Raw genomic sequence first — 16,316 nt, 5'->3', positions numbered from 1 at the left:
TTCTAACTCATCAAAACTTTTTACATATAAAGAACAAGAAATTCTTAGGAAATACGTGTAGTTTCAAAATGTTATCATGCTCAGAGGCCCCAAAAACATTAAAATTGTCATATAAATTTCTCATATTAAAGCTTTAATACCAGGGATGAACACTAGAGATCCCCATAAGATAAGGAATCGTTTGACCTCTAATGCTATTTAGCTCATTGTCAGTGTATAAGAATGACAATAATCCATAGAATCAGTTGATATGTACTGTACTGTCAGTGTACTTTTACATAATTATTTTGTATAGGTGCTTAAAGAGCATTAAAATCTTTTTTATCTTTTAAGGAAAAATTATATGATTTAAATACATATATACACTCTCACTGATAGAACAAAAAATCGTATTATAAGTATGACACTATACTGCTCAGTTCACTTAATTAGAATGAGAAACAAATACAAAAAGGCCCCAAAAAAATCAACTAAGTTAATATGTATTTATTTTTAATATATTTGTTTATAATTATTTCACAGATGCTTATAGATTATTAAAATAATATTTTACAATGCTTGTAGACCATAAAACATGGTAACTATTTAAAATAGGGTCTCTTTTGTTAACAATGGTTAATGAACTAACAAACACGAACGAACAACGAACAATATATTTGTACTTGATTTTCTTCAAACTACATCAGAATAATGTAAAAACACGGCCGAGTCTGTAAAGGCGTCCCTGATGCATCAAATGCTGTTGCCATGGCAAATAAATAAAAATAAAAAATACATTCAAATGTTTGTTTCCTGTGTTTTTGAGGCAGATAGCGTGCTTAGAATTTCATTTTCCATTTTCAATTTTCAATGATTTATTATATATTTAAAGTGCAGCATCCTAACTCTTTGAAACTTTTTTCATACAAATAACTATTCATTCTGATCAAACACAGTTAATTTCATAATTATACAAAACTCCATGAATGAAAGAAAATAAAAATAAAAACATATCTGATCTCACTCTGCTCTGCACTCTATGTGTGTGTTTGTGTGGTAAGTGGCTGAGTGTAAGGAGGGGGGATGGGTGGTAAGAGAAAGAGTCAGAGCAGAGCTGTGAATGCATGTGCCAACTGGGCACCGTTTTCCTGGTGCTATCGGGATGGCGACTGCACAGATGGCGAGGGCCCGGTCATCGCTGCTTGCAGCTTTAATTATTAGTTCTTCCTATAGAATTATTTAGTTTTTTTTACCTCTAGTGTTTTAAAAATAATAATTTGAAGATCAATGTACCTCATTTACGGAAATATTTAAGGTACATTTAATTTCTAAAAACGCAGCAAAATGATCAAAATATTGTATATCGGTTATCTTTATGTTGTTATATCAGGGTTCATTTTTATGTCCACATTTGTCTGCTTTTTATAAGGTACTGAAAAGGAACCATTTTTACTTTTTATTTAGAGTTGACTGAAGAAATCAATGAGAATGAAGAACTGTGTGAAGGCAAGGAGCAAAGTCAAGCCGAACCTGGAGAAAAATCGTTGAGTTGCTCTCAAATCAAACAGAAAGATTTAAAGGAAAGAAGAGCCAAGAAATCTTTCACCTGCACTCAATGTGGAAAGAGTGTCTCAAGCAATGCATGTCTTATGCGTCACATGAACGTTCACACTGGAGAGAAACCTTATCAGTGTTCACACTGTGACAAGAGATTCAGTCAGTCATCATATCTGAAAACACATGAGAGGATCCACACTGGAGAGAAACCGTACACATGTGATCAGTGCGGGAAGAGTTTTGCACTAAGAGGACTACTTGCAGCACACATGAGAGTTCATACTGGAGAGAAAACATTTTCTTGTAATCAATGTGGGAAGAGTTTTGCACAATTAGGACATCTTAAAGCACACATAAATGTCCACACTAGAGCAAAACTGTATGCATGTGATCAATGCGACAAAGTGTTTTTGAGAGCTTCACACCTGGAGCAGCACATAAGAGTTCATACAAAAGAGAAACCATATCCATGTCATTTGTGTGGAAAGAGTTTCTCACGTCTACAACATTTGAAAGGACATCAGAAAACACACACTGGTGTGAGAGAGTACATGTGCTTTGAGTGTGAAAAGACTTTTACTACAGCGAGCAATTTAAAACTGCACGAGAGGCTCCACTCTGGAGATAAACCTTTTATGTGTTCACACTGCGACAAGAGTTTCAGTCATTCAGGAAATCTGAAAATACATGAGAGGATCCACACTGGAGAAAAACCTTTTATGTGTTCACACTGTGACAAGAGATTCAATCAGTCAGGATATCTAAAAATACATGAGAGGATTCACACTGGAGAGAAGCCGTATCACTGCACTGAATGTGGGAAGTGTTTCAATAATTTATCTTCTCTACACAGTCATACAAAACACAATCACAGTAAGTAGATCATCTTCAGATCCAGCACTTTTTAAGATCTGAGGCTGCGTCCTCAACAAATGTGACAAAATAATGCATCAAACAATAAATTATCATCTGGATAAATCTGTCCTAACCAGTCTTTACAAGAAACATTATCTAAAGTTTTCACAGTGAATAAAGTTCATCTTCGAAACCAGCAGATGCAACTCAAAGATGGAGTTCCTCCCCAAAGGAACTTAATTATACTTCATGATATAAATGAGATAATTGTGCTTTCTTATGAGTTTCAAATAATGTCTCAAATGTTTTAATGCATATTGATTAATTGTAGTTGCTTACTCTTTCATAAACAAAAGTAAAAGCTTTTTACGAACTGTTCTTGTTCAGGAAGCTGAAGAAGATCCTGTAACACTTAAGAGAGCTGAGATTTATTTTTAACCCTTTTATTCACTGTTGCTCTTAAAATGAACATTTGTCCACTTATAATGCATTTAGGAACACAGAAGCAAGATATACTGTCATGTAGCTTTGTAATTGACCTGTTTTGCTTCTCTTGTAAAAAGTGATGATACTGGAACCTGGCATTAAATGGGCCCTGTTTTTGTTAAAGAAAAGAGGAAAAGAATACAGTTAAAGAACCAGACTGATGTGCAGTATTGTAAGAATAGTAATACTGTTTAAACCGTAAATCTTGATTCCTAAAAAAAAAAGTGTTTGCTTTTTAGATTTTATTGTCTGTTAATTGTATTTGCATATGGAAAAAAGTTCGCTCTTTAGGCTTTCTGCTTTAAAATATCTCAATAAAGCTTTTGAATTGAATTGAATGCCTTTATTGTCATGGAAAAGGCAATTTTGCGCTTATTTCACTCATAGATTGCAGTTCATGATTCCTTTAAAAAGTAATTGTGAAGTGCTGATCCCTGTAGATTCCCTGTAGACAGCTGTGAAATAATGTAGATTAGACTTTTCACAGTGCTTAAAAAGATACATTTACACAATTTACACATTGTGAAAGGGATCCCCGTTTGTGAAAACAGTAACGTCATGCACATGTATTAAGTGTTCAGTCTAAAGGCAATTGTTTCTTTACAAAGTGACATCCCCATATACTGGCCTGTCAGCATATTTTTTTAGTCGACCAATAAAAAGTCTTCGTTCCCGCTCTAGCCCCGCCCCCGACTCTGCTCTCTCAGGTCTGCATTTACAAGTGCACGAGTTTTGCTACTGGTTTACCTTCATACTTCAGTGTCTTGCCTTATTTTACTTATGTACTGACGTTACTGATGATTGGGCGATGCAAATGTTGGGGGCAAAACTATTAACTATCGTCTCTAGAGTATCTCTGCTGTGTGCTCTCTGTAGAGAGAGGGGTTCATTGAAATGTCAGAGGAGACAGCTGGACAGATCTTGTGAATAAATCTGATTCATTGTGTATTCTTAAATCAATTTACGGTAATTTCTGGTCATGAGTGAGCTGGACATCTATTCTTTGGAGGGTCTCAGAGAGGAGGGGGCGATCTCTGTAGTTTGCTCTTTATCTGTGTTTTGCTGAGATTGAGCCATAGCTGACGATTAACCATTTTGCCTGACAGGTTTCTAAACACAAAGCGCTTTTTATTCTCCTGATAATTGCATTAAGTTTTAACAGTTTAACAGTCCCCTGAGGTCCAGACAAACTGGCGTCCGGTGATGGTCATGTGATGAATTTTATGGCTGGGATTCTAGATTCTCTGGAATGTGGTAATTTCTGCAGTTTGTTTGGTGATCTCTCCGACCAAGACCCACAGTACACAAAGTAAATTGAAATGTAGTAAGTAGCAGTATAGTTACTGATACAAATTAGAAAGAGGAAAATTTGATCTATGTATAAATGAAGTGTGTGTGTAAACATCTTAAATATCTCATTAAGGGTCCATACGCAGTATAGAAATTGATTTAAGTCATTTCCAGGAAATGCATGGAAAAAGGCAACTTTGCGCTTATTTTATTCATAGACTGCACTTCATGATTCCTTTAAAAATTATTCAATTTGAAATGCTGATCCCTGTAGATTCCATGTAGACAGCTGTGAAATAATGTAGACTGGACAAATAATTTTCACAGGGCTTCAAAAGGTACATTTACACAACAATATTTTTTTCTTAGCATTGTGAAAGGATCCCCGTTTGTGAAAACAATAACCTCATGCACGTGTATTATGTGTTCAGTCTAAAGGCAAGTGTTTCTTTACAAAGTACCATCCCCATCTACTGGACTGTCAGCATATTACTTAGTCATTTTCATGGATCTGTGTGAACAGAGGCGTAACACCAAATCTCGGGCCAAACTTCTAAACACTTTATTGTCTCTGTAGTGAGTAATGAAGATGGAGAATTTCAAATACACTCTAAAATGTGAATATAGAGAAATAACAATGAAATTTGACGCAAGAAAACGTTAAATATTGCTGGCATTTTTTATGATCATTGTCAGTTTCTAAACATGAAAAACTGGCAATGATCTAATTACTTTATTGTAATAATATAGTAAGATTTTTTATAACGACATTAAGATTTATATGGACATGTTAAATATTGTATTGTAGGATATTTATTTATTTTACAGATGTTTTATTCATGTCACATTGTGAGAAATAACAGTGCTGTCTTTCATTGGAGGACCGTGTGTAAGCTCTTAGTTTTAGGCAAGGGGAGGGGCGACAGTGATAGCGCCCTCCTTGAGTCTCTTCAGTGGAAATCGACGAACACTTGTGCTGTATTTCTAGTGGAATCGATATGAGGTCTATTGTTGGGGGGATTTTGAATGAGGGCTGCTGAACTTCTTGCTGGGAGGTGCGCTGGATGTTCCTTACGACGTACACGAAGTAATTGTGAGAGATCGATTGTAGTTTGGGGTTTTCCTGACGAAAGTTTGGCGGCCGTCGGTTGTTTTCCCGAACGCTTCCTCATGTCCGATAGCGGATAAGAAAGCCAGCAGTCCATCTGCAGCAATCTGCCTCTATGGTTATTGTCCTGTGTGCATATTAAGTGCCTTATTAAATCTCCAGTCACTGACATATTTACCTCCGTCCATAGAGATCGCTGTTGTCATGGAATAGCGCTATTTGTGTACCTCGGCGAACTTTCTACGTGAAGCGTCTGATTAACACGAATGGAGAAGAAACATGAACTTTTCGGTGCGCGTTGTGAAGTAAAGGTTTTTCTCTACCTCTAAAATAATGGCTGATGAAGGGCTCAAGGTACTGTTTTAGTTTCATTCTGTGTGGTAAACTTTGAGATTCTTTAAAGTGTTTTTTTTTTTGCGATCTCCAGAACGTTTAGTAAGTCATTATCATATTATGCATATTTTCAATATCAGTGATGACCATTTAATTTGTTAATGTTGTTATTCAGAGAGTGTGGTTTGTTGTTACCCAGCAAACACAGAACGTTCCCCTAACGTTCCCATATGGTTCCCATTTGGTTATTTTTTCGGGAACCAAATGAGAACGTTCCCAGAACGTTCCCTGTAGGTTCTCTTTTTAATAACCTATAAAGAACGTTCTCAGAACGTTCCCTGCAGGTTATTTTTAGTTTTTATTTTATAACCTAAAAAGAACCTTCCCAGAACGTTCCCTGCAGGTTATTTTTAGATTTTAATTTTATAACCTACAGAGAACCTTCCCAGAACGTTCCCTGCAGGTTATTTTTAGTTTTTATTTTATAACCTAAAAAGAACCTTCCCTGAACGTTCCCTGCAGGTTATTTTTAGTTTTTATTTTATAACCTAAAAAGAACCTTCCCAGAACGTTCCCTGCAGGTTTTTTTTTTTTTTAATCATTAGCATTTAAACGAATTAAAACTTTGCAGATGACTCTGATTTTTCTAATGCTGAAATGGATTTTTTTTTCATCATAAACAAACTAGAATCTCATGTCCGAGATGAGCTTTTAATAAATGACATCAAAGTGGTCAAACCGCATTATAATGATAATATAATTTATAATTTTATAGCTAAAACAAGCCAAGGTTAAGTGTCTGAAAATTATATTATAAACACTATTTATTTCTTTACTCCAGCACGCGCTTTCTCCATCACGCGCTTTCTCCTCTCCTCAACATAAAGCGGCGCGCTCGCGTAATTTAAAAAATAACGGTCATTTCGTTTTACTGACTGACTAAAGTTCGGTGATTGATCTCCTTAATGGATAATTACTTATAACTAATATATATACGAGAGTAAATATTGTTATTTTAGGGAGATTTGACACGTCTTATTGAAGAAAACATAATGTTAACCGAGACGTTTTCGTTTAGTGTCCAGAAGAGGGAAGCACCTCATCGTTAATTCAGCGGTAAGAAACGAACGTAATGTTATCCTAGTTAAAGTCAAATAAATGTTTTCCTTTTTTTAATGTCTGTAAAAAAATAAAATACACATTTTTAAAATCGAATATTTTGTTGAAGTCATGTTATTTGGTGCTTTAATAAACAAAATCTGGGTTGTTTTATGGTATGGTACTTCTACATTTTACATTAACGAAATCTAACATAGTATAGCATAATTTAGTCTCATTTATGCTCCTTATGATGGTTAAATGTGCTCTGATTATCTGTAATGATTAAAAATATATAGTTTAAAACAAGACATGGTGTGTAGTAGTGATTATTGAGATTCACATCCGTCCGCCTTCCATGCCGCTTACTTCGGGACACGGGAGTTCCGGGAATGTTCTTAGAACGTTGCGGGAAGTAGGTTCCCAGAACGTTCCCCTAACCTAAAGGGAACGTTCTAGTTACGTAAAGAAAACTTTCCTGGCTAACCAATAGGGAACGTTCTTGGGAACGTTCCGGGAACGTTCTGGGAACCAAAAATTGTTAGCTGGGTACTGTCATAAGCACAATGTATTATCACCTCGTTAGTGTTATTGTTTCTCTTGGTTTGCATACCAGATAGATTGTTTACAGTAATTCAGGTCTTTTTTGGTCATTTATTTATATGTGTTATGTTTTTCTCTCTAAATTGAGATCGTCAGTTCATAGTTGTCTCATTTCATATTGCACTCTAAAAGGAGATTGTAGTCATTCAGGTAGCACTTTAAATGAAGTTTGTCAAGTGTTAAAATAATTCATATTATTCAGGCTTACTACAGACCAGTAAAGCAAGGTTATTACTTTTAGCCTGTATACTGAAAATGTGATTGTCATACTATTAATTGTGTTGGCCAGTTTGATTGCAAATGTGTGTACATTAGTTTATAGGTTTGTAATGGGCATTTTTACACAATTTCTGGTCAGATGTCTAATGTTTTTTTGTACGTTTATGTTTATGCAGCTCTTCTGGTGTTTTTTAGAAATAAATATTTTATAAACTTCAGTTCCTGGAGAGTAAAGTGCATCTCTTCAGCCGGAAACTTAGAATAAAGTTGATCTGCTGATGATCCTGAATGGCTTGTTAAATGAGTCTTGATAGCCTCAGCCCATTAATATTAACAGAGCAGCTGAAGAGACCCATTTCATGCACATGGCTCCTGTTTTCACCTCATTTATTATGCTGATGTCTTCAGTGAAATGAGTTTTAATGGGCAATTTACAGGAGATCTGGTGTCAACATACTGAGGTTATTTTTTTGCTACAAATTTGTAGATATATTTCTGTGTTTGGTTTAAAAAAAAAATCTGACCATTCCTTATATTTGAAAATAAATACATGAATAAAATGATCGCAGTAAGTGATATATCTCTTATTTTGTCAGATTAGCTCCTCCCATGCTGCATTCACCTTCAATGAAGCTCCTCCTACACGAATCGCATCATCAGTGAAGCTCCGCCCACAGTGATTCACCAATAAATGCTGGAATATTCACATCTGTTTGCAAGAGCAGACGAGCATCAAATCATCAGGAAGAGCTGAAATCTGCCAAGACTGAGTTTAAGAGGACAGAGAGAAGATGAGAGATCCAGGACCCTGCAGAATCAAACACTCTGAAGATACTGAAGAACAAACAGGTTGGTGTTTATGTGTCTTTCTTTATTAATAGTGCTAATGGTAATAAAGCTTCAAGCAGATTTAAATTTACTGTAATAGGAAAAATCTTTAGAGCTCTGCAATAAATAAAACATCGTATTATGGTTTAAACTTAAAGTATTTACTTTAAAGTTCTAAAATTACCAAATATATTTTGTGGTAAACAAACATTTATTTATGTTGGAGGAGAGATCCCCTATATGATTGTAAAGCGCATTGGGTGTACGGCAATACACAATGAAAACACTATATAAATGCATCATTCATTCATTCATATTTAAAATTAAATAAATACATAACCAGTAGATGGCAGCAGCGAAGCAGTTATTGGCTTAGTAGGCCTTAATTTTTGCTTAATATTTCGAAATGATAAATTCCCTATTGATATTGATAACAAATGAGGGGTAAAACCACTGATCTATAATAGAGAACTGGATTGCTCATGACGTCATAAAAGTGAAGCCACCGCGCCGCCATATTAGTATTCCCTAGTATTCGCATACATTCCATTGAATGAATAGGAAACTATACGATTTCATTGAGAAAACATCACATAACAAGTCAGTGTTTTTATACCTGAAGTCTCACTGTACATTTTCACAATGCAAACGTCCTAAGCATGTAAACGGTTAATGTTGGTAATTCCCTCTGCTTATTAAAAATGTACGTTCATAGCCTACATTACAGTCGCGTACATCAGATAAACATAAACATCATACGATCTCAGTACAGCTATTCACGGTTTATGTCATTTTGTTGTTTATGTTCGTACAGTAGACTAACTGCATGTTTCAACAATATTAACAGTGACGTTATTCATTTTAAAGCAGGTAATGATTTGTTTGTTAAATTAATAATTAATTCAACATACACTGCATTTTACTCAGATGGAAACGGTATGTTAGTAAATGATTACAGAATTAGCTGTTCTGAAGTGTCTGAAATAGATGTTGCTCAATCATCCGCATTAAAAATGCACACCATGACCAGGGGTGGAGCCAGACGATGTAAACATTCGGGGCTTAGCCCAAACCTAGGGGGGTCCGGGGGCATGCTCCCCCGTGTCGATTTTTTTCACAATTACGTCAGCTAAATGCACTATTTTTCAGGCTGTTTGAGATAATAGAATGCCTAAAAATCTATACAATTTCTGGGAAAATGATGATAGTTAGGATACTCAATAAAAAAACAAAAACAAAAAAAAAATTCACCCAGTAGAGCCTACAAGAGGAAATGAAACAAAGTTGAAGTTATTTTTTAAAAGTAATAAAAACTGAGTGAGTGTTTTAGCGCAATTTTCTCACGTCATGAGATCACAACCAGGGTTCGAAATTAACTTTTTTGATCACCAGCCAAAGTGTCTGGTAACTTTCTGAAGTTACCAACCAATCAGAATTTCCATTAGACAAATTTTTACGTGGTGAAAATTAGGGGTGCAACGGTTTAAAAAAATTAAAAGTAAAGAAATACGAATAATCTATCTAACTAGAAGCAACAGCACAAATAAATACAATAGAGTAAAGATGCAATAAAATAAACTGATTTTTTTTGGGGGGGGGGGGGGGGGGGGTTTAAGTATGTCTAACATTAGTTTTTAGGTACAGAAGGCCCCCCTATGCCTGACATTTCCTCTAAAGGTGTTTATTTTTAAACTTTTTTTATTAACCAAAACATTTGTTTTGCCTTTTTATTCTTCTAATGCATGTTATAAAAAACCTCAAACAAACAAACTTTAAATTAAAACTATACTTTTGAATTTAAAAGAAAACCCTCTGCTCAGTTCTAACTTTTTAACATAGGCTATATACAGATTTAAATCTCCTGAATTCTTTAATTCAGAGATTCTTTACAACTTCAGAGTATTTTTTAAGCATTTAAGCATTCATTATAAAACACTCACAGGACAATCATTTTGACAACTACGAAAATACTTTAAAATTCCACGCAAAAGTACTATGGATCAGAACCCCGAAAGCATGAATAGTTTGTGAATCAATAGCGGACTTATGTTTCATGCAGCCAAGAGATGAAGTAGACACCTGTTTTCCCGCGGGGGTATAGGTTACTTTTATGCAGGTTTTTGCGGGCAGGAGTGGGGCAAAACATAAATGTGGCGGGCGGGAGCAGGACGAAATAACATTTCTGCGGGAGTAATATTTGCGTGCGTTCTGAGGCGCGAGTTTGCGCGCTTCGGATGAATGCACACACAGATCTTGTCACTTCTCACTGTGCACGCGGGTTTGCGTCTTATGGCTCTTAAATGTTGAAACTGGCAAAGCTTAAATGAGTTTAGTTTAAATCCAGATAGCAATGTGTGCAGTTCAGGTATCACCTGCACACGAGCAATCAGCACCCGGGAGACGACGGAATAATGACTGCTCATATTACAGCATGCGGCACTCGCACTAATTACGCTAAAAACCTAAAACATTCGGGGCTTAAGCCCAATTAGCCACCCCCCAGCAGCAATTTACATGTGACTCAATGGCGCTCTCTGCAGGTAGGGAATAGTTAGATGGCGGATCGAACACTTCCGGTGGCTTCACTGCCTAACGGCAGTTTAGAACGCAATGAGCAATCCAGTCATTATATAGATCAGTGGGTAAAACCCAATCATGCATTTCATTCATTCATTCAGGTGCACGGGTCCTGTGCTTAAATCTGCCACCAATGTTACATATCATAAGAGTAAAATACATTATTTTTTTATATAAAAATGAGAATTTGCATGTTAATGTTGTCCTTTTTTTTTCGCATCAAAATTATCTAAATATTGTATAACATCTATCTTTACATTGTTAAATCAGGGTTAATCTTTATGTCCACATTTGTCTGCTTTTTATTAGTTACTGCAAATTAACAATTTTTACTTTTATTTAGAGTTGATTGAAGAAATCGATGAGAATGAAGAACTGAGTGAAGTTGAGGAGCAAAGACAAGCCAAACCTGGAGAAAAATATTTGAGGTGCTCTCAAATCAAACAGAAAGATTTAAAGAAAAGAAGAGCAAAGAAATCTTTCACCTGCACTCAGTGTGGAACGAGTGTCTCCAGCAAAGGATGTCTTATGCGTCACATGAACGTTCACACTGGAGAGAAACCGTTCATATGTGATCAGTGCGGGAGGAGTTTCACACGATCATCACACCTTGAGGATCACATGAAGATCCACACTGGAGAAAAACCTTATCAGTGTTCACACTGTGACAAGAGATTCAGTCAGTCATCATATCTGAAAACACATGAGAGCATCCACACTGGAGAGAAACCGTACACATGTGATCAGTGCGGGAAGAGTTTTGCACTAAAAGGACTACTTGCAGCACACATGAGAGTTCATACTGGAGAAAAACCATTTACTTGTAATCAATGTGGGAAGAGTTTTGCACGATCCTCAACTCTTAATGCACACATAAATGTTCACACTAGAGAGAAACCGTTTGCATGTCATCAATGCGACAAAGTGTTTTTGAGAGCTTCACACCTGGAGCAGCACCTGAGAGTTCATACAAAAGAGAAACCATATCCATGTAATTTGTGTGGAAAGAGTTTCTCCCGTCTACAACATTTGAAAGGACATCAGAAAATACACACTGGTGTGAGAGAGTACATGTGCTTTGAGTGTGAGAAGACTTTTACTACAGCAAGCAGTTTAAAACTGCATGAGAGGATTCACTCTGGAGAAAATCCTTACAAGTGTTCACACTGTGACAAGAGATTCAGTTATTCAGGAAATATCAAAGCACATGAGAGGATTCACACTGGAGAAAAACCTTATAAGTGTTCACACTGCAACAAGAGATTCAATCAGTCAGGATATCTGAAAATACATGAGAGGATCCACACTGGAGAGAAGCCGTATCACTGCACTGAATGTGGGAAGTGTTTTAATTATTTATCTTCTCTACACAGTCATACAAAACACAAGCACAGTAAGTAGATCATCTTCAGATCCAGCACTTTCCGATCTGATGCTGCATCCTCAACAAATGTGACACGATAATGCATCAAATATCATCTGGATAAATCTGTCCCAGTCATTAAAACTGTCGTCAAAGAAACATTATTTAAAGTTTTCACATTGAATAAACATTTTCAAAACCAGCAGATTCAACCGAGAGATTCAGATCAACTCCCCAAAGAAGCTTAATTTTGCTTCATGATATACATGATATAATTGTGCTTTTTTATGAGTTTTATATAATGTTCAAATGTATATTTAATGCATATTGATCAATTGTAGTTTGCTTACGCTTTCATAAAGGAAAGCTGTTCTTGTTCAGGAAGCTGAAGAAGATGCTGAACGCTTTAAGAGAGCTGAGATTTTTTTTTTTAAATATTTTTATTCACTGTTGTTTTCAAATGTCTGTTCGTCTACTTCTGATGAGTTTAGAATCACAGAACAAGATATAGTGTCATGTAGCTTTGTAATTGATCCGTTTTGCTTCTCTTGTAAAAAGTGAAGATACTGGAACCTGGTATTAAATGGGCCTTTTCTGTTAAAGAACCGGACTGATGTGCAGTATCATAAGAATAGTAACACTGTTTAAATTTTGATACCTATACAATTTTTTTTTTACTTTTGATATTTTATCAACAAATTTTATTACCTGGAAATTGTATTTGCAAACAAAATGTTTTTTGCTTATTAGGCTTTCTAAATATCTCAATAAAGCTTTTGAATTGAATGCATTTACTGTCACACATGTAAATCCATGATAGAAATCATGGGCCAAATACTTCCTCGCATTCCTTCTATACCGTGTTGACCTTTAGTTCCTCACAGCACACTCCCTCACATTCACAGAATGACACAGAGACTGTATTTTACATGAATAAATGGATCAGATCAACCAAAATGATGCTAAAAGGACTAATGAACAAATTTCATTTCATTTTAAACATTATATCTTGTATGACATGTTCTGATCACTGATTGTGTATGATGTTTAATAACTTGTGTTCATAGGTTTCTATTCATGTTTGGTATATTGGTGTTTTGAGAATTATGTCCCCAGATAATGATAGCAGCACTGTTTATTTTGACAGCCAATTCTGATTTAGTTTTACATAGTAATATGAACGATATGAAGGTGTGAACATACAATAAAGACACAGATTAACTGCTGTGACACATAAAATTCCTTTATATTAAAATGAAATAAAACAATTCCTCATGAAGTAACAGGAATATGTGTCCTCCTTTGAATAAAAATGGTAAATTAAATTAGCAATTTTATCCACCTTATTTTTCCAATAAAAGTGGGCGCAGTAATTTGCAAATGTATTGTTTCTGGCTTACTGCCTCGTTTAAAACTGACTGCACTATTTTTAATATGGCGATATTCTACCAATGTCATGGTGCGTGCAGAAACGGGGAAGAATGCAAAGTCTTTTAAAAAATCCTCAGGTATGATAACAACAGCAGACAAAGAGACTGGAACACAGGAGTTAACGAATGGAACACTGGAGCATAGTAACATGAACGCTGGACAAAGAAACATGGGATAACAACCACCTCATAAGGAGGGGTAATTAACAACGACAAGTGTGGTGCATGAACTGATTAATGGAAAGAAGTCCAAACATGGGCATAGGGGAAACATTTAGTCCACGGGAGGGGGGAGGGGATGGGGGGGCAATGGGAAAAACGAACAAAAACCAACATAACCCTGACATTACACCCCCTTCCAGGAAGGCGCATCTCGGGCCGTAATACATCTACTGGGGAGAGAGAGTGGGTGCCCTGGAGGTTAGTACAAGGCAGGGACAGAAGACAAGGAAGACCTCCAGGGTGGATAAGGGAGCTCAGGAAGCCATGACAGATCAGGGATCTCAGGAGGCCATGGCAGATCAGGGAGCTCAGGAGACCATGGCCATTAGCAGATATACATATAAAGAACCTTTTTATTAACAGAGTAGAATAATCAATAAATTCTTGTCCAGCTTGTTAATTAAAAAAAGGATCTAATTAAAGCAAAATTTGGAATTGGGGTAATCTACAAAACCCAAAACGTTTTGTGGAAAAACTTATGTGTGCAAATAAATTAGTGTTTCTAAAAAGTTTAAGTTCTGTGGAAGATTGCCAGCAACAGCCATTTTAGGATAGTTTAGTTTGGTCTTAGTAACTTAGGAGTCCTCCTCACCGCTCCTAACGTTTCACAGATTTAGGAGCAAGATTTAGTTCTAAAAAGCTTTGTGAAATACTCTTAGAGTAAAAATTTAAGAGACCTAAATTTAGGACTGACATTTTAAAGATTTTCTCCTAAATCGACAAGTTATGAGCTACTTTTATCCTGAAGATGTTTATGGGCCCAAGAGGCCATGGCGGATCAGGAAGCTCAGGAGGCCATGGCTGATCAGCGAGCTCGGGAAACCATGGCAGAGCGGACAGTTCAGGAAGCCGCGGCGAATCAGGAGCTCTGGGAGACATGGCTGAGCAGACAGCTCAGGAAGCTGCTGCGGGTCAGGGAGCTCGCGGGGACATGGCGGAGCGGACAGTTCAGGAAGCCGCGGCGGGTCAGGGAGCTCAGGGAGACATGGAGGATCAGGGAGCTCAGGAGGCCATGGCGGATCAGGGAGTTCAGAAGGCCATGGCGGATCAGGGAGCTCAGGAGGCCATGGCGGATCAGGAAGTTCAGGAGGCCATGGCGGATCAGGGAGCTCAGGAGGCCATGGTGGATCAGGGAGCTCAGGAGGCTATGGTGGATCATGGAGCTCGTTGAGCCATGGCGGACCAGGGAGCTCAGGAGGCCATGGTGGATCAGGGAGCTCAGGAGGCCATGGCTGAGCAGACAGTTAAGGAAGCCGTGGTGGGTCAGAGAGCTCAGGAAGCCATGGTGGGTCAGGGAGCTCGCGGAGACATGGCTGAGCAGACAGTTCAGGAAGCCGTGGTGGGTCAGGGAGCTCGCGGAGACATGGCTGAGCAGAGAGTTCAGGAAGCCGCGGCGGGTCAGGGAGTTCAGGAGGCCATGGTGGATCAGGTAGCTCACGAGGCCATCGCGGATCAGGGAGTTCAGGAGGCCATGGTGGGTCAGGGAGCTCTGGGAGACATGGCTGAGCAGACAGGTCAGGAAGCCGCGGTGGGTCAGAGAGCTCGCGGAGACATGGCTGAGCAGACAGTTAAGGAAGCAGCGGTGGGTCAGGGAGTTCGCGGAGACATGGCTGAGCAGACAGTTCAGGAAGCTGCGGTGGGTCAGGGAGCTCGGGGAGACATGGCTGACAGTTAAGAAAGCCGTGGTGGGTCAGGGAGCTCATGGAGACATAGCTGAGCAGACAGTTCAGGAAGCCGTGGTGGGTCAGGGAGCTCGGGGAGACATGGCTGAGCGGACAGTTCAGGAAGCCGCTGCTGGTCAGGGAGCTCGCGAAGGACATGACGGACCAGGGAGCTCAGGAGGCCATGGTGGATCAGGGAGCTCAGGAGGCCATGGCTGAGCAGAGAGTTCAGGAAGCCGCGGCGGGTCAGAGAGTTCAGGAGGCCATGGAGGATCAGGGAGCTCAGGAGGCCATGGCGGATCAGGGAGTTCAGGAGGCCATGGCGGAATAGGGAGCTCGTTGAGCCATGGCGGACCAGGTAGCTCAGGAGGCCATGGTGGATCAGGGAGCTCAGGAGGCCATGGCTGAGCAGACAGTTCAGGAAGCCGTGGTGGGTCAGGGAGCTCGCAGGGACATGGCTGAGCGGACAGTTCAGGAAGCCGCGGTGGGTAAGAGAGCTCAGGAAGCCATGGTGGGTCAGGGAGCTCGCGGAGACATGGCTGAGCAGACAGTTCAGGAAGCCGTGGTGGGTCAGGGAGCTTGCGGAGACATGGCTGAGCAGAGAGTTCAGGAAGCCGCGGCGGGTCAGGGAGTTCAGGAGGCCATGGTGGATCAGGGAGCTCACGAGGCCATCGCGGATCAGGGAGTTCAGGAGGCTATGGCGGATC

General features: G+C 38.5%; 2 protein-coding genes across 2 annotated transcripts in view; both read left to right on the top strand.

Moving 5' to 3' along the window:
* Window positions 1-3,210, top strand: part of LOC141343331 (uncharacterized) — a 34,951-nt gene extending 31,741 nt beyond the window's left edge. The window contains exon 7 of the mRNA XM_073847963.1: window positions 1,444-3,210. Coding sequence (XP_073704064.1) covers window positions 1,444-2,417 — 974 coding nt within the window. The 3' untranslated portion in view covers window positions 2,418-3,210. The remainder of the gene's footprint in view (window positions 1-1,443) is intronic.
* Window positions 3,211-8,021: 4,811 nt separating this feature from the next.
* LOC141329406 (uncharacterized) lies at window positions 8,022-13,090 on the top strand. Its single transcript, XM_073835463.1, has 2 exons — window positions 8,022-8,377; window positions 11,277-13,090. Exons 1-2 carry the CDS (start codon window positions 8,320-8,322, stop codon window positions 12,332-12,334), a joined length of 1,116 nt encoding a protein of 371 aa, XP_073691564.1. The 5' UTR covers window positions 8,022-8,319; the 3' UTR covers window positions 12,335-13,090.
* The last annotated feature ends 3,226 nt before the right edge of the window (window positions 13,091-16,316 follow it).

Source organism: Garra rufa, chromosome 1 (assembly GCF_049309525.1).
Source record: "Garra rufa chromosome 1, GarRuf1.0, whole genome shotgun sequence".
Classification (NCBI taxonomy): Eukaryota; Metazoa; Chordata; class Actinopteri; order Cypriniformes; family Cyprinidae; genus Garra; species Garra rufa.
This window is presented reverse-complemented; position numbering and strand designations above follow the sequence as displayed.

What these genes read in the sequence shown, in the direction of transcription:
- LOC141329406 (XM_073835463.1), top strand. Translation starts at nt 8,320, where the DNA reads ATGAGAGATCCAGGACCCTGCAGAATCAAACACTCTGAAGATACTGAA. An exon ending in AGATACTGAAGAACAAACAG is followed by an intron (nt 8,378 to 11,276) that starts GTTGGTGTTTAT and finishes ACTTTTATTTAG; the next exon opens with AGTTGATTGAAGAAATCGAT.